The sequence below is a fragment of the Sapajus apella genome, unplaced genomic scaffold (genome assembly GCF_009761245.1).
Source record: "Sapajus apella isolate SASKATOON/1434 unplaced genomic scaffold, GSC_monkey_1.0 scaffold11, whole genome shotgun sequence".
NCBI classification, from domain to species: Eukaryota; Metazoa; Chordata; class Mammalia; order Primates; family Cebidae; genus Sapajus; species Sapajus apella.
In genome coordinates this window covers 32,034,350-32,052,679 of record NW_022436951.1, presented here as the reverse complement: position 1 = coordinate 32,052,679, position 18,330 = coordinate 32,034,350, and the positions used below count along the sequence as shown (strand labels likewise).

At 47.0% G+C, this 18,330-nt stretch overlaps 1 protein-coding gene across 2 annotated transcripts in view; it reads right to left on the bottom strand.

The window, feature by feature from the left end:
- Positions 1–672: 672 nt before the first annotated feature.
- Positions 673–18,330, bottom strand: part of CMBL (carboxymethylenebutenolidase homolog) — a 24,978-nt gene continuing 7,320 nt past the window's right edge. Inside the window, exons 2-6 of one of the 2 annotated variants that reach the window (XM_032279102.1) lie at positions 10,748–10,981; positions 7,687–7,794; positions 5,546–5,688; positions 2,215–2,306; positions 673–1,197 (exon numbers count right to left, since the gene is read on the bottom strand). In XM_032279102.1, coding sequence (XP_032134993.1) covers positions 1,018–1,197; positions 2,215–2,306; positions 5,546–5,688; positions 7,687–7,794; positions 10,748–10,962 — 738 coding nt within the window. In that variant the 5' untranslated portion in view covers positions 10,963–10,981 and the 3' untranslated portion in view covers positions 673–1,017. The remainder of the gene's footprint in view (positions 1,198–2,214; positions 2,307–5,545; positions 5,689–7,686; positions 7,795–10,747; positions 10,982–18,330) is intronic. The other variant, XM_032279103.1, reaches the window with a different exon arrangement.

Below are 18,330 nucleotides of genomic sequence, written 5' to 3'. Positions count from 1 at the left end.
TCAAAGAGCAAAAAAGCCCACACTTGACCTGTCAGCTGGTCCTTGAACAGCTGTAGGTTTTGTGTTTTGTGGTTTTTTGTTTTGTTTTGTTTTGTTTTGTTTTGTTTTGTTTTGTTTTGTTTTGTTTTGTTGAAATCCAGTCTCCCTCTGCTGCCCAGGCTGGAGCGCAGTGGCACAATCTCCACTCACTGCAACCTCCGCCTCCCAGGTTTGAGTGATTCCCCTGCCTCAGCCTCCTGAGTTGCTGGGATTACAGGTGCATGCCACCACGCTTGGCTAATTTTTGTACTTTTAGTGGAGACAGGGTTTCACCATGTTGGCCAGGCTGGTCTCAAACTCCTGACCTCAAGTGATCCACCCGCCTCGGCCTCCCAAACTGCTAGGATTACAGGCGTGAGCCACTGCACCCAACCTGTAGGTTTTAACTAATAATTAGGGTATTACTCTATCATTCAAATTCTCCAGGTACTGTCCTGGTTTTTATTTTTTCATTTTTATTTATTCATTTACTTTTGACACAGGGTCACTCTGTCACCCAGGCTGGAGTGTGGTGGCGGCACAATCTCAGCTCACTGCAGTCTCCACCTCCCGTGTTCTATTGATTCTTGTGCCTCAGCCTCCCAAGTAGCTGGGACTACAGGAGTGCACCACCACACCAGGCTAATTTTGGCATTTTTTTGTAGAGATGGCGAGGGGGTCTCGCTATGTTAGCCAGGCTGGTATCGAACTCCTGACCTCAGGTAATCCACCTGCTTTGGCCTCCCAGTGTTGGGATTACAGGCATGAAGTCACTGCGCCCAGCCAGACCTTGGTTTTAAATTTTGATTTTATGTACATGTTAAAAATTAAATTATTTCATGCATTATTTCCTAACGAATTTGTGTTTCAGATGACATAATGAATTTTAGGATTCCTATATTTATTTTATAAAGGTGAAAATAAAATCGATTGATCTAAAGTATTTCCAAGCAAAGTTGGGAAGAAAGCTCTTCGGGGAAAGCTTGCCCTTGATTCTTGCTACATGTACTTGTTCAGCCACTCGATTAAATTCCTTCTGGCCTCGTCAATGTAGGGCTTGTCTGCAGGTGAACAGTCTTCTCTCTTCCGATGCACGAACCCGTGAGTCTGCCCGGAAAATGTCTTAATTTGATATTCAACTTTGCAGTGTTCTTTCAGCTTCTGGGTCAGCAGGGATACCTGGTATGCAAAAGATTTCATGATTTTAACCCTTTAGTAATACTTTCCATTCTCCACATCTTCAGTGAGCATTCATAACAGAGATTTCACATGGACGCTTTACGTTAGAAACAAGTTCCACAGTTATACTGAATTCTTTCCTGCTATTTTTTTTTTTTTAAGACAGGGTCTCGCTCTGTTGCCCAGGCTGGAGTTTAGTGGCACCATCTTGGCTCACTGCAACCTCCACCTGCCAAGATCAAGCAATTCTCCTGCCTCAGCCTCCGGAGTAGCAGGGATGACAGGCACCCGCCACTGCACCTGGCTAATTTTTGTATTTTTAGTGGAGACGGGCTTTCACCATGTTGACCAGGCTGGTCTCAAACTCCTGACCTCAAGTGATCCACCTGCCTCAGCCTCCCAAAGTGCTGGGATTACAGGCATGAGTCACTGCGCCCAACTTTTACTGCTGATTTCATAATGAACACAGTTCTTATGTCTGGCAAAGGAGAGATTTCAGAGCAATGTGAAAATGATACATCTGTTATTTGAATCACTTGCATTAATCTATTGGTTACTATTTTAACAATAATTTCTAAATGACTACTTTTTTTTCTTAGAGTCAGGGTGTCACTCTGTCACCCAGGCTGGAGTTCAGTGGCACAATCGTGGCTCACTGCAGCCTCACAACGCCTGTGCTCAAGCAATCTTCCTGCTTCAGGGTCCCAAATAGCTGAGACTACAAGGTGTGTGCCACCATGCCAGCTAATTTTTTTATGTTTTTGTGGAGTGGGGATCTAGATAGACTGCCTAGCCTGGTTTCACACGGTGAAACCCCGTCTCTATTAAAAATACAAAAATTAGCCAGGCGTGGTGGCGCATACCAGATACTCAGGAAGCTGAGGCAGGAGAATTGCTTGAAACTGGGAGACAGAGGTTGCAGTGAGCCGAGATCGCGCCACTGCACTCCAGCCTGAGCGAGAGAGACAGTCTCCTTCTCAGAATAAATAACTAAGAAGAGAAAAGATGCCAACTTACATTCTCCAGTGGAATCACAGCATCATTTTCAGCAAAAATGAACAAGGTGGGGTTCTTTAAATTGTAAATGTCTTCAGAATCCTTGACGATGCCTGAAAAACGAGCACAGAAGCGTGATGCAGGTTCCCCACACTCATGCCACAGAAAACTGGGTTTCATTTTTCAAAGTAAAATCTCTGCTTTGGGGGCTTTATTTTCTTTTTTAGCCATTCCACAAAAGTGGCTTGACCTGTAAGATTAGCGTAAAAGAAGGCCGGGCGCAGTGGCTCAGGCCTGTAATCCCAGCACTTTGGGAGGCGGAGGCAGGTGGATGGCTTAGGCTCAGGAGTTTGTGACCTGCCCAGGTAACATCACGAAACCCTGTCTCTACAAAAAAAAAAAAAAAAAGAAAAATAAGCCGAGCATGGTGGTGTGTGCCTGTAGTCTCAGCTACCTGGGGGACTAAGGTGGGCGGATCACTTGCACCTGCGAAGTTGAGGCTGCTTGAGCCATGTTTGTGCCACTGCACTCCAGCCTGGGTGACAAGGTGAGACCCTGTCTTTAAAAGAAATCCAAAAAGATTGTAAGAGTACAAGAGAAATTTATTTAGTCAGATCTTCCTACTCTCCACCTCCCCACTTTATGCACTAAAAATCAGGCCATTAAATAATTGAATGAGACCTTATCCACTGCTGAGTATGGGAAGATGCCGGGGCAGCCTGAGGAATGCTCCCTCTGGGAAGTGCCTTCATTTACTAAGAGGTGATCACTTTCAAACTCTCTTTCGAGAAGTTTCTCAGGCCTGCACAAGCCCCACAGATTCTGGTTTGAATGCTCTGAGTAGTTTCGTTTGTAAGAGAAGCGCGGTCATTTCAATGGGTATTTAGACTCGAACTAGACCACGAGTGTGGAAGTGTGAAACAGACTGGACCTCACAGGTCAGTGTATAAAAATCAGTTTTTGGCCGGGCATAGTGGCTCACACCTGTAATCCTAGCACTTTGGGAGGCCAAAGCAGGTGGATCACTTGAGGTCAAGAGTTCGAGACCAGCCTGGCCACCAATGCAAAATCCTGTCTCTACTAAAAATACAAAATTAGCTGGGTTTGGTAGCCACAGCTACTCAGAAGGCTGAGGCAGGAGAATTGCTTGGACCCAGGAGGCAGAGGTTACAGTGAGCCAAGATTGTGCCACTGCACTCCAGCCTGCTGACAGACCAAGATGCTGTCCCAAAATAATAATAATTAGTTTTCATCTTTCACGTCAGCATTCGAGATTAATTCTGAAATTAGAAGCACGCTCTGCCTGACCCAGGCTGTCTGAAAACAACCTGTGGGTGTGTCCACTTCTATGGGAAAATAAGAATGTGAAAATTTTGCAGTAAGTTACCATTTTAAGATGAGAAGAAGTAAATAAATAACTTTTTTCCCCACTTCCTGCTGGCAGCACAGAAAAGCTAAGTAACAGAGAGAGCCTCCTTCACCTGTAACTACTCTTTAGGAAGCAGGGACCCTCGGAAAAGGTGGCCGCGCTCCTTCCCCACTCTGGCAGTCACTTCATATGGCTGGATCCCTTTTGATGTCCCTGGGCCTGAGCCCGGCCACGCTCCCCAGCTCACGCACTGCACAACAGCGGCCAGGAGGTGGCGCTGGGGAGGCAGCCACTCCTGACCGCCTTTTGCTAAATCGCGCAAAAGCACGGTCTGGACAAAGCATCTGTCAGCTCCATTGTTCCCAGAGGCAGCCGGCCACTGCCTTAAGTTTCTGTCCTTTTGCGTCGTCCTAAGTCAATATTTGAGGGGTTTTTTTTTTCCCTGCTAAAAGTGGTCGAAAATACCACAGTGAGGAACATTAACGGTTCCACGTACCCATACAACCATTGTTTTTCACTTTCAGTACAGAATTCAATAAACTGCATGAGCTATTCAACACTCTATTATAAAACAGGCCTTGTGTTAGGCAATTTTGCTCAGCTGGAGGCTGATGGTGGTGTTTAGGGGGGCCAAGTGAGGCTATGAAGTTCAGTAGGTGAGGTGGATTAAATGCATTTTCAACGGGATATTTTCAATTTAGGATGAGTTTATCAGGACTTAGTCCCACTGTAAGTAGAGAAGCATCTGCATTATTTTCAAAGGCTGTACTTCCTATGTGTCTTTTTTGTTTTTGTATATATATTGGTCTGAATACTTCTATATCATGAATTTAGCAAGCAGTTTCTACATACAGATATAATGCCATTTCATTGCTATGAAACTTTGGCTTGTTTTGGCCAAAAATATGTAAGTTGCTATTTACATTTCACAGTGTGTTTTCCTTTCCTTTCTTCTTCTTTTTTTTTTTAAAGAGACAAGGTCTCACTCCCTGTCACCCAGGTTGGGGTGCAGTCGTGCATTCACAGCTCAGTGCAGCCTCTAACCTCTGGGCTCAAGTGATCCTCCTGCCTCAGCCTCCTGAGAGACTGGGACCACAGGCACATGCCAGCACACCCAAGTAATTTAAAAATTTTTTATAGCGACAAGGTCTCTCTATGTTGCCCAGGCTGATCTCGAACTCCTGGGCTCAAGCTATCTGCCTGTCTTGGACTCCCAAAGTGCTAGGATTACAGGCGTGAGCCACCGTGCCTGGCTGCCTTTCTGTCTTTAGTGTGTGTGCATGTTTGTGTACAGTTAGAACAATTTGTATCTTGGGAAAATCTTTTTCTTTCTTTTTATTTTTTATTTTTTTGAGACAGGGTCATGCTCTGTCACTCAGACTGGAGTGCAGTTGCGTGATCACGGCTCACTGCAGTCTCCACCTCCTTGGGATCAAGTGATCCTCCCACCTCAGCCTCCTGAGTAGCTAGAATTACAGGTCCATGCAACCACGCCAAGCTAAGTTTTGTTTTTTTGTAGAGACGGGGTTTTGCCATGTTGCCCAGGCTGGTCTCCAACCCCTGAGCTCAAGTGATCTGCCCGCCTCAGCCTCCCAAAGTGCTGGGATTACAGGCATTAGCCACTGCCAGAAAAATATTTTCATAGATGTCACTCATACAAATCTTACGTGATGTAATGACATTGATCATCATTACGTTAAAAACAATGCTATCCCCTTCATCCTAGGTGAAGAAATGGTGAGCTCAGGTTAGGTGGCTTTCCCAAGGTCACACCATTGGGACCCAGCCTTCTTCACTCCCAGTGACATCCTCTGGTTAACTGCATGACAAACCTCCACCTCTATTTTCAGATTCTTAAGGCCCATTTCCGTAAGATGGGCAGTCTCCGCATTATTGGGGGTTGTGGATGGGGAGGCTTATGATTGCTGTCACTCTTCCACGCCTCCCTTTTGCATGCAGGAAAAATGGGCAAGGCAGATTTACCATAGACGGACACCCCTGCCCTGAATTCTGAGTATTTCATCATCAAATGATGGACAGCAGTTCCACCCCAGCAGAATCCCACGAGGCCAATTTTCTGGGCGTGACACTGTTGTTTCAGATACTTCAAGACAGCATTGATCTCTCTAGAACAGAAAGAAAAAGCATTCAAGAATCAGGGTTATTCTGTGAACCCCTCAAAGGCTGTGCTGATATCAGGGCTGTATCGGCAACTGTTTTTGAAGTTGTTAAGGATTCTTCTTTTGGGAGCTCCATCCTCACTAGCTCCCACCCAACTGTTGCATCATGCCCACAAGTCTCCCTGCCAAGCCCAGCCCCCTCCAACTGCCTGACAGCTGCAGGCATGCTGCACTCTTCCCAAAACACAGATCCAACCAGCTCACTCCCAGCTGAGAGCTGAGCAGTCTTCCACAGCCTCGGGATGAAGGCCACAGTCTGCAGCACGGCTCGCAAGGCCTGAGTCCACGATCTGCTCCCTACAGAGGGCCCCAGTCTCCTCTGTCCCCTGAGTCTCCCAGAAGGGTCTCCTCTCTCCTCCCTCCCATTACCAGCCATAACTACAGGCAGATGCCCAGACACTCTCTGACTTCACATGTTCACTCTCTCCCCAAAACTCCCCACTCTGCATTGCTTGTCTCCTCCCACACCCAAAGAGTGCAGCCAAATTTGGAAGGACTATTTCAACCATGAGGGGACCAAGAATAGTGGCCCTTGTCTGACAGATGATTCATCTGCAAACTGATTGTTTGGAACTCAGAACACATTTTCAACTAGAAGCAATGAACCAAGTACAGGTGGGCTGCATACGTACGTTTATTGCAGCACAATTCACAGTTGCAAAGATATGCAACCTAAGTGCCCAATGACCAATGAGGGGGTAAAGAAAGTGCAGTGTATATACTCCATGGACTATTAGCCATAAGAAAGAACAAAATAATAGTCTTTTGCAGCAACTTGGATGGAGCTGGAGGCCATTATTCTGAGTGAAATAACTCAGGAATGGAAAACCAAATACTCCCTGTTCTCACTTATAAGTGGGAGCTAACCTATGAGTAGGTTCACAAAGGCACACAGACTGATATATGGACTATGGAGACTCAGAATGGGGAGGTTAGGAGGGGGTGAGGACTAAAGAACTACACGGTGGGTAAAATGTACACTACTCAGGTGTCAGATGGACTAAAATCTCTCTTTTCATAGATGGTGCTCATAAAATATTGTTTGATATTGATCATCATCACATAAAGAATGCTATCCCGGCTGGGTGTGAGGTTCATGCCTATAGACAGACACCATCTCTATTTTATTTTTACATTTTTAATTAATTCTTTTTTTTTAGAGACAGAGTCTTGCTCTGTCCCCCAGGCTACAGTGCAGTGGTAAGATCTCAGCTAATTGCAACTTCTGCCTCCTAGGTTCAAGAAATTCTCCTGCCTCAGCCTCTGGAGTAGCTGGGATTACAGGCATGCATCATGACACCCAGGTTTTTTTTTTCTGTATTTTTAGTAGAGATGGGGTTTCACCATGTTGGCCAGGCTGGTCTTGAACTCCTGATCTCAAGTTATCAGCCAGCCCAGGCTGCCAAAGTGCTGGGATTACTGGTGTGAGCCACCAAGCCCGGCCTAAAAATTTTAATTAAAAAAAAAAATGTTTTTTAATTTAAAAAAAAATTTAAGCCAGGTGCAGTGGCTTATGCCTGTAATCCCCAGCACTTTGGGGAGGCTGAGGCAGGTGGATCACCTGAGTTCAGGAGTTCGAGACCAGCCTGGCCAACATGGTGGAACCTCGTCTCTACTAAAAATACAAAAATTAGCCAGGCATGGTGGCATACACCTGTAATCCCAGCTACTTGGGAGGCTGAGGCAGGAGAATTGCTTGAACTTGGGAGGCGGAGGTTCCAGTGAACCAAGATCGTGCCATTGCACTCCAGCCTGGATGACAGAATGAGACCCCGCCTCCAAAAAAAAAAAAAAAAATTTTCCCCTTTGTGCCATGGGAAGGATTCCATTGGCTGTGGAGAAGTCCTACCCTGAGGGAGGGAGTAGAGTCTGAAAGGTGGAGACCGCGTGGCTCTCTCCTCCTGGCGCATGCCACACAAAAGGCCACGTCTGTGGATAACTCACCTATCGATCTTCCGGGCATTTCTCGTTTTCAGCCACTCAGGGAAGATGGACCAGTCGCCAGAGGGATCCCAAGGCTCTTGCCCTACAAAGAAGTCTGGTACAATGGTTCTGCAAAATATGGACATGAATTGAGCTTAGTTTCAGAGTTGCTTGACTCAGTATTTTGCTTGCATTTATTTAAAAACTTGCTAAGTTGGCAAGTCTGGCTCAGAGAAAAGGAAAAGTAGTGGCTGTGAAGGCCAACTTTGATCACAGCAAAGCAGCCACCTGGCACCAGGCCAGGCCATCTTAGGTTTCACAACCGCAGGTGCACAGCGTCTGGCAGCCAGTTGGTAACCCGGCCCTGCAAATGATGAGGCCATCCACAGGGCACACCCCCGTGGGATAGGCTGGGGGCACCGGGGGAAGGGGCCTGAGGCGGGTGGCTTTGAGGGCCCCTCCTGCCCCTCTCAGCCAGCGTGGGGGACTCCTGGCCTTTCACCCGAGCCTCAGGCCAGAGGGCACACCTGGCTAACGTGTCCAGTCACTATGACCAAGCAATTTTCCCAGCCTCCGCCCAAGACGCCAACGAAGCACAGTCTCCTCTCCAGAGGGTACGATCCTAAGACGGGCAGCAGACAGCAAACACGCCTGGCCCCAGTCCAGGTCGCTCTTCCACGCAAGCCAACCCAGAGGGATGGAGCCGGCCTCTTGGGTTGAGTCCTGTTTCCTAAAATAGAATGCCACCTGGTTGGAGGAACAGGGCTCCTCCTGTAGGGGTAGAAAGAACACTGAAACTTGAGTGAGAAAATCCAAGTTGGAGGCTCAGTACACCGCACGCTGCCATGTGGCCCTAACGGGTCATGCCACCACTTCCAGCCTCATTTTCTTATCTGACAAACAGCACCCTTGCACTGCCAAACCTCAGAGGAGGCTCTGGAGGGCAAAAAGACTTATATACACGTGAAAGTGCTTTGTAAAAAAGGTATGTTTCCTCATCGTTCACGTCCTGAGTACTGCTAAAGGACCCACCGTGAATAGCAGGAACAGAAATGCCATTTGATCGGCTGCTCGGGCAGTGTGATCTGGCGCAATGTCCCAGCTCTCTTTATGGCCTGGTTTCCTAATCTGCAAAATGAGAGCAACAGCAGCTCCGCCCTCAAGGGGCTGCCCGAGGATTAAGGGCAACGATCCCAGTCATGCCCTTAGCACTGGCTCCGGCGGAGCAAGAGGCTAGCTATTTTTTTTTTTTTTTTAATTACTGGGCTTGCCCCTAGAAAGTTAAGTCCCCTCATCTGGGGACATGAAAAAGGAAAACTTGAAGGAAGGTCTTTTCTTTCAGCACTGAGTCTGCGTCCCGTCAGGGCAGGCGTGATTCCTTGAAGCCAGTTTCTCCTCCTAGAAAAACACGACATAGGCTCACCCTCGGAGTCTCCAGCTTCTCTTTCTGTGAAAACAAAGGAATCCAGCCCTGCACCAAGCTCAGGGCTTGCTGGGTTGATGCTTTCCGACACTAGAGAGGAAGGAAGGGTGCTGGCTCTCCTCTGTGCTTTATGCCAGGGGCAAATAAGATGCAATCGGGGGTTGCCAGACAAAGAGGTACACTTTGGGAGGGGAGCAAGGTCTCACTGTGCCACTTCTGAACCCCAGTCTAATTCTGATGGGGCCATGGTGGTACGTGTGTGGACCAGGTGGATCCGTGGACGCTCTGTTGTCCAAATGGGCCTGTGAAATCTGACCCGAGGCTGAGCTGCTTGAAGGGCCAAGTGATGGGTCCATTTCGGAGCCAGTGAGGTCTGCCCAAGGAGTCCAGTGCCTGGGTTTGGCCAGAGCCCCACACAGGGAAAGAATTCTCAGTGTCCAGCAAGTCTAGAGGACAGGTATGCCCAGGAGGACAAGAAGCCAGAGTTGGGTTAGCAGCACAGGAGGTTGTTTAATTTCACATGACATTTCCCATTTACCTTCACCACAGTGAGATAAGGAAGTGTCTAATGTAAATACTGCATAGTCAGACTGCTGTTTTGTTTTTTTAGAGTTTATTGGTTTTTGAGATAGAGTGTTGCTTTTGTCACCCAAACTGGAGTACAATGGTGTGTTCTCGGCTCACTACAACCCCTGCTTCCCAGATTCAAGCAATTCTCCTGCCTCAGCCTCCTGGGTAGCTAGGATTACAGGCACGCACCACCAAGCCTGGCAATTTTTGTATTTTTAGTAGAGACAGGGTTTCACCATTGCAAGGCCGGCTGCCTCGCAGAGGGTTAAACGGACTCATCCATCTCTCTCTGCGTCTGATAACTAGGTCATTACCCGAGCTCATTATCTGGCCTTGCCACACGGCTTCTCCGCACCCGCCTCCGCATGCCAGACCCAAGCCCACATTCAGCACTAAATTACGCATTTAACCCCCAGCCCGCTGTTAATAAACCCTGCAGGAAAATTTTTTAAAGAAGCCCCATCAGACCCTGCCTGGGAGCAGTCTGCTCTGTATGCCCCCAGAAGGCCTGCTTACCCAAGGTCCCGCGGGCCTACCCATAACCACTAGCTCCAGGCATTTCCTGCTTCTTAATAGCCAATAAGATTGCCTTCACTTTGTTTCCCCAACAGCCAATCAAGACCCACTTACCCAGAGTCCCGCCTGCCTACCAATAGCAACTAGTTTCAGGCACTTCCTGCTTCCTGGCAGCCAATAAAATTGCCTTTGCTTTGTTTCCCCAATAGCCAATCAATCGCCTTTCCTTCCCATAAAACCCCATGACCTAAACAGCCAGGGGCAACTTCTCTGGCCCCTTCCTGGACTACAGAACCTCACCCGGGAGCTGAATAAATTGGCTTCTCATTTTCTCATACTTGCCTCAGTTTCCTCATTCTACATCGGCAATAAACCTTACAACCATGTTGGTCAGGCTGGTGTCGAACTCCTGACCTCCAGTGATCTGCCCACTTCATCCTCCCAAAATGCTGGGATTACAGGCCTGAGCCACTGTGCCTGGCAGTTTTTTTTCTTTTTTTTTTTTTAAAGGGAACAAAATAAACCATGAAAACGTATATGAATTTAAACAAAGAAACAGAACTTTGTACATACGTGTATCCATTTCCTGAGATCAGGTCAGCCATATATCTGGTATTGGGCAACTGCCAGCCAAATATATCTTGAATGACAATCACAGCTTTGCCTGCATCAACAGGGGATTTGGTGACATATGCCTTGATGTGCTCGACTTGAACTTCATGGCCCATCCCTCCATACTCAAGTCTGTGGCCAATGTCACACGGACAAGGATAAGCTTCGTTAGCCATTGCAGAGATTTAAGTAGGGCTATGGAGAGAGAAACGTGTCATATTCTGAATGGTGCAAATCTAAACGTCATAAATGGTAAGTAAACCTCACATCAAGATTATAGAAAAAATGCATTTTAACTACATCTATGGTATTAGGTAAGAATTCAGTGGTAACTTCTGGTCCTGGCAACACTGCAGATGAAGGCTACAGACACTAGAAATGGCAGACTGAATAACAACAAAAAGAAGAGATGAAAGAACTAGTAGGGAAAAGGGACTCCCCAGGGCCGGGACTGGAGAGGAAACTGAAAGCCAGGGTGAGGTTGAACCCACAGACACTGACAGGCCCAGTGATGCTGGGGGACAGGGCCCGCCCCAGGAGCACCCAACAATCGGGTGCTTAGGATTTTGTGTCGACGTGTAGAAGGAGCCTTGGAAGCACGTGAAGGCCACATCTGCAATGTTGAGCCCCCAAAGGTTCATGTCTCAGGTAATGCAGCCAAAGCAAAACGAAAGAGCTCTATCCCCCAGGCTCCTGGATGTGCAAAGAAGCTCGTCTCCGTCTGGATTCTGAGTGGAAGGGAAAAAAGAAAGCAGTTCCCACGTGTACACCATGCTTGCAAAGTAGGAACACCTGGCTGAGAAGTGAATACAAGTGACTCTGGGCCAGCGGAACGCCTGGAACACCTGGCAGAGGCCAGTGCAAATCCACTTTACCACGAGACTCCCACCGTCGAGGCCAGAAATACACCCCGCTGAAGAGGAGCCCGTTATAAAAACTACACACAAGGAGGCGATCCGAATTAACAAGAACAGGCAGACACGACAACTGGGAGGAATGGCCGGTGGGAATGGGGCTTGAAACTCACCAAAAAACACTTGGTGAATCAAAATAGAAAAAGGAATTAGAAAATTAAAAACCTGTTCATTAAAAAGCATCTGTTGATCCCGTGAAAGTGGGTACAGAGTCGAACGAGGAGTTTGATTCGTAAATGACTGAAAAATCAGCTGAGATAACTCACAGCCTACCCTCAGACCTGCCGAAACTTAAATAAATGTAAACAGACTGAACTCACTAGCTGAAACAGATTCTCAACTTGGATTTGTTTTGTTTTGTTTTTTGAGACGGGATCTGGCTCTGTCGCCCAGGCTGGAGTGCAGTGGCACAAACACAGCTCACTACAGCTACAGCCTCGACCTCCTCCCTGGGCTCAAGTAATCCTCCCACCTTAGCCTCCCAAATAGCTGGGACTATGGAAAGCACCACCACAATCAACTCCTTTAAAATATATATACATGGCCAGGTCCGGTGGCTCACGCCTGTAATCCCAGCACTTTGGGAGGCCGAGGAGGGTGGATCACGAGGTCAAGAGATCGAGACCATCCTGGTCAACGTGGTGAAACCCCGTCTCTACTAAAAATACAAACAATCAGCTGGGCATGGTGGCGCGTGCCTGTAATCCCAGCTACTCAGGAGGCTGAGGCAGGAGAATTGCCTGAACCCGGGAGGCGGAGGTTGCGGTGAGCCGAGATCGTGCCATTGCACTCCAGCCTGGGTAACAAGAGCGAAACTCCGTCTCAAAAAATAAATTAATAAATAAATAAAGGAGCAAAGAGACTGTGCAAAAGATGCAAAAGACAGAAAAGATACACTGATGAGTCTTTTTTTTGTTTTGTTTTAATGGAAGAAATCTCAGCCTATTTGGGTGGATGAGAATGACGCCATAAAGAGGAAAACAAAGAAGACACAATCACCGCCCGGGGAGACAGGGAAGCGGAGAGTGCGGGGGGTACGGGGAGGGGGGGGTGCGGGGGGTCTGGTAAGGGTCTGGCGCGCAGTGGGGGAGCCCCTTCCTCGGCAGCGCAGACAGACCTCACGCGCCCCAGGGAGGCCGCAGACGCAGGTGGTGGGCGGGTGTGCGGCGGGAGGCTGTGGATGCCCCCTACTGACATCTGCTCGCTCACAGAACTGAGAAGCAGAGTCAGCAGCTCAGGGTGAGAGGCGGGAGGAGGGCTGGGGAGAGCAGAAGCAGGAGAACGGGGGAGGGGGAAAGACGACCAGGGAGAAGGACTGTGGTCGGGAGATGTATGCTGTTTCCTCCAGCCAGGTCCAGCAGCGGGGGCAGGCACAGAGCAGGCCAAGAGAGAGGGACCGGGGTTCTGCAGTCACGGGAAGGGGCAGGAGGGAGCCGTGGGGGGAAAAGGGACTGGCCATCCAAGGGGCGACGCTGCGGCACTGAGCTACCCAGGTAAGAAAGCCAATCACCGTGGATCCCCACCTACCCCAGAACACGAGCACATCAGATGGCAGACATCTAAGTAGGAAAGGCGAAATTCAGCTATTAGGGGGACATACAGAATACTTTTTTCTCCTACTTTGGAATACGGCAGAATTTCTTAAATTTGACCCAAAAAAAATCAACCATAAGGAAAAGGATTATAAATCCCATTTCACTGTAACCAATTGTTAAAAAAAAAAAAAAAGGAAAGACAACTGCAGAAAAATGAATACTAAGTGGATATCTGATGATATTGCAAATTATTGTGAATTCTGGCAGGGAAGGATAATGGTATTGCAGCCATGTTTTTGGAGCTCCTGTCTCTCATAGATGCAGCATGATATTCGCACAGATGACATGACCGGAGGTCTGGGATTTACTTCAAAATACCCAATTTGGGCCGGATGCGGTGGCTCACACATGTAATCTCAGCACTTTGGGAGGCCGAGGCAGGTGGATCACCTGAAGTCACGAGTTTGAGACCAGCCTGGCCAACATGGTGAAACCCCGCTTCTACTAAAAATATAAAAATTAGCTGGGCATAGTGGTGAGCACCTGTAATCCCAGCTACTGGGGAGGCTGAGGCATGAGAATCGCTTGAATCCAGGAGGAAAAAGATGTAATGAGATGAGACAGCGCCACTGCACTCCAGCCTGGGCAACAGAGCAAGAGTCCATCTCAAAACACATATAAATAAAAACCCAAAATAGCCCGATATGGGGTAGGGTGGACGAGGTGTCCACGTGCTGACAGTGGTGCAGCTGGAATGTCCTGTGTGCTAATCTCTCTTATATATGCTTGAGATTTTCCATGACAAAAAGCTATAAAAATCAGATTAATAAGATAAGATTAATAAGATAATGATTAACATTAATATTAAAATAAAAGTCTCCATAAACAAAGCAAGAAAACAAGATAGACTAGGAGAGGATATTATTTTAGGAACAGAGGACTTAGTATCTAGATAGAATATATAAAGAATTCTTATAAATAACGAAGAAAAAGACAACCCAATAGAAAAATTCACACGAATGAGCAATTCACAAAAAAGTACACCTGAATGGCCCATAAACATATCAAGAGATATTCAACCTCACTGTACTTAAGGAAATTATAATAAGAACAATAATGAAATACTATTTTCCATCTTGCAGAATGACAAAAGTCTGTTAATACACAGAGATAATGGTGCATTTGTAGGGAAATGGGAGCGAGTGTGAACTGATAGAAACCCTGGAAGCGGTCTGGCAAAGTCCAGCAGAGTTAGAGACATCCTGCACCCCAGATATCCCACCACTAATGTTTCCTTAGAGAAATTCACATCACATGTGGGACGTGGTGGCTCACGCCTGTAATCCCAGCACGTTGGGAGGCCAAGGGCTCAGATAACTTGAGCGCAGGAGTTCAAGACCATCCTGGGCAACATGGTAAAACCCATCTCTTCAAAAAGAAAGGAAAAATTAGCCAGGCATGGTGTGTGCACCTATGGTTCCAGCTACTCAGGAGGCTGAGGTGGGAGGATTGCTTGAGCCCAGGAGGCCAAGACTGCACCAATGCACTCCAGCCTTGGTGTTAGAGTGAGACCCTATCCCCCCCGCAACAAAAAAAGAAAAAAGAGAGAGAAATTTGCACGTGCACACACAGTTACATGCAGTGGTTATGGAAAAATGTTCTTGGCACCAATGTGATGACAACACCTGGAAGCAATCTAACTGACCACCGACAGGAGAATGAATAAACTGCAATTTATTGATTGATATGGGTTGAATTGTGTTCCCCCAAAATATATGTTTAAGTCCTATCCCCCACCTCCTGTGCATGTGGCCTTAACTGGACACAGGGCCTTGCAGATATCATGGAGTTAAGACAAGGTCATATTGGAGTAGGGTAGACCATAAATCCAATGACTGGTGTCCTTCTAAGAAGGGGATAATGTGGACAAAGACACACAGACACACAGAAGAGAGGGCTGTGCAAAGATGGAGGTGGAGATGGGAAGGATGCATCTGCAAGCTAAGGATTGCCGGCCCCCACCAGATGCTGGAAGGGGAAAGGAAGGGTTCCCCTCTACAGGTTTCAGAAAGATCAGAGCCCTGCTGACACTTGGAGTTTTGGACTCCTGGCCTCAAGAACTGTGAGGCATCGTGTTGCTTTAAGTCACCCAGTATCTGGTAATGTTATGGCAGCTGTTGAAAACAAATACGTTCGTAAAAAGAATATTACACAACAGTTTGTTTTTTGTTTTGTTTTGTTTTGTTTTTTTTGAGACGGAGTTTCACTCATGTTACCCAGGCTGGAGTGCAATGGCGCGATCTCGGCTCACCGCAACCTCCGCCTCCTGGGTTCAGGCAATTCTCCTGCCTCAGCCTCCTGAGTAGCTGGGATTACAGGCACGCACCACCATGCCCAGCTAATTTTTTGTATTTTTAGTAGAGACGGGGTTTCACCATGTTGACCAGGATGGTCTCGATCTCTTGACCTCGTGATCCACCCTCCTCGGCCTCCCAAAGTGCTGGGATTACAGGCTTGAGCCACCGCGCCCGGCTACACAACAGTTTGACGAAGAGGCTATATCTGTAATTTATCAATACAATAAATCTCCGGACCCACACGGTGGCTCACATCTGTAATCCCAGCACTTTGGGAGGCCGAGGTGTGGTCATAGCTTGAGGCCAGGAGGATGAGACCAGCCTGAGCAACATAGGGAGACTGCAGCTCTAAAAAAAAAAAAATTAATTAGCTGGGCACCGTGGCACGCATGCATAGTCCCAGCTACTCAGGAGGCTGAGAGGAGGATCGTGTGAACGCAGGAGGCCAAGGCTGCAGTGAGCTATGATCACACCACTGAACTCCAGCCGGGGCTACAGAGCGACACCCTGTCTCTAAAAATAAAAATAAAAAACTTTTTAAAGTCTCAAAAATATAATGCTATGTAAAAAGACATAGTATGTTGATGCTAAATACATAACCAAAAAATATACATTTTGATGCTAAATAAATAACCAAAAAATATACATTTTATTAGTAAATATACTGTAGGAAAAGTATCATGCCTGGGAAAGAATGATCACCATTAGGACTATGGTTACCGGGAAGAGGAGGGAGGAAGGATGGAGACTGTGGACTTTATTACATTTTATTTCCTGAAAAAGTTTTGATTTGAAGTATATAGGACAGCATGATATTATCTCTTAAATCTGGGTGATGTGAAAGGGTGGCTGTTATATAATTTCCTGCACATTACTCAATATTCTTAGCCTTTCGTAATTAGAAATAAAGTAATTAGATTTGGAGAAGAAAGAAATTAATAACTAGTTATCCAATCAAGGACAACTGGACTCAGTTTTCTTGGTTTTATTTTCATAAGCTACATTACAGAACTATAATTAGTAAGACACAATAATTCAACATTGTCATTTTACGCCCTTTCAGAAAAGCTGTCAAGCCATGCTTTCCTCTGCTGTCACAACACAACCATCACCACCACTGTGACCAAATGTAAGGGGGTGGGGCAGGGGGCAGTGAGGGCTCAGTCCCCAAGACTGCCCCACCCCTCAGACACAAGCAGCACGTCCAGGCCTGTGGAACTTCCTTTTTTCCCTTTTTTGAGATGGAATCTCACTCTGTCACCGAGGCTGGAGTGCAGTGCCACGATCTAGACTCACTGCAACCTCCGCCTCCTGGGTTCAAGCCATTCTCCTGCCTCAGCCTTCCTAGTAGCCGGGATTACAGGCGTGTGCCACCACGCCTGGCTCATTTTTTGTATTTTTAGTAGGGATAAGGTTTCACCACGTTGGCCAGGCTGGTCTGAGCTGACTTCTTATCTGGGCTGTTTGTTCTATGAGGACCCAAGGATCATAGAAACTCCTGGCTGTAAGAAGTAGAAAGTTCCTTTTTAAAGTTTCCTTTCTTGTAGAATAAGTGTGCTGATAACTTTGTTAAGCCCTATCCTATGTAGCTGTTAAACATGCCATGCTCACAGGCACGTAGTATACTCTAGGTCCCTGTACTTTAACCAAAATATCTGTGCTGGACATGCTCACAGGCATGTCCCAGCTCCCCCTTGCTTTTACCTGTTTAGAAAAGTTTTAAGTTGTTAGCCGATCTGGTTTTAGTTTACACCGTGAGGTCTGGCTCCTGCCAACGGATATCAGACACAGCAGGAAGGATGACCCCAAATACGTAAGGGATAAATGTGTGTGTTTTCCTTTGTTCACTGTACTCTCATGGCACAATGGCTAGCAAGGGTACCCTTCCTGCAGTCCAGGAAGTAAAAATTGCGTTGCTAAACGATCCTTTGTTTCAGGGCTAATTTTTCTTTACAGCACCGAGCATCTATTTCCAACATCTATTTCCAACACTAGTCATTCCAGGAGGCCTCTAATCTGAATATTTTTACTTTATTTTCAGTTGATATTCATTTTGCAAAAGGAATGTTTACAGCCAAGCAGGCAAGCAGCCCTCTAGGCTGATCCTGCAAGGTTATTCTCCCACAGGAGAGGCCTCTGTGTGGTGCATGCCAGCTGCTGGACTCCTGCCCAGACCCTGCATGTGGGCACAGCAGCCAAGCTGTACCTTGTGCCGGGGCCAAGTCCACACTGGGCAGGGCGAACAGTTTCTACCCTGGCAAGTCTCAAGGAACATACCCTTGACCCTCAACTAACTGTACTATATTTTCAGTATATATCTTTCAGGATTTTAGCTTCTTCCTGCAAATGCACTGTAAACCAAAAATAAAATTCCAAGCCTCCCAACTGACTGACCGCACCTCTCCTCTTGGCCAAGGCGATTCCAAATAAATCTGTAAAACTAATTCAGGCCACGACAGGAAGGAGGGGCTAGGCTCAGTGGCTAATGCCTACAAACCCAGCACATTGGGAGGCCAAGGCTGGCAGATCATTTGAGGCAACAAGTTCAAGACCAGCCTGGCCAACGTGGTGAAATCCCGTCTCTACCAAAAATACAAAAATGAGCCAGGTATGGTGGCACACACCTGTAATCCCAGCTACTCGCGTGGCTGAGGCAGGAGAATCGCTTGAACCCAGGAGGTTGCAGCAAGGTTCTATCTTTTTTTTTTTTTTTTTTTTTTTTTTTTTTTTGAGACGGA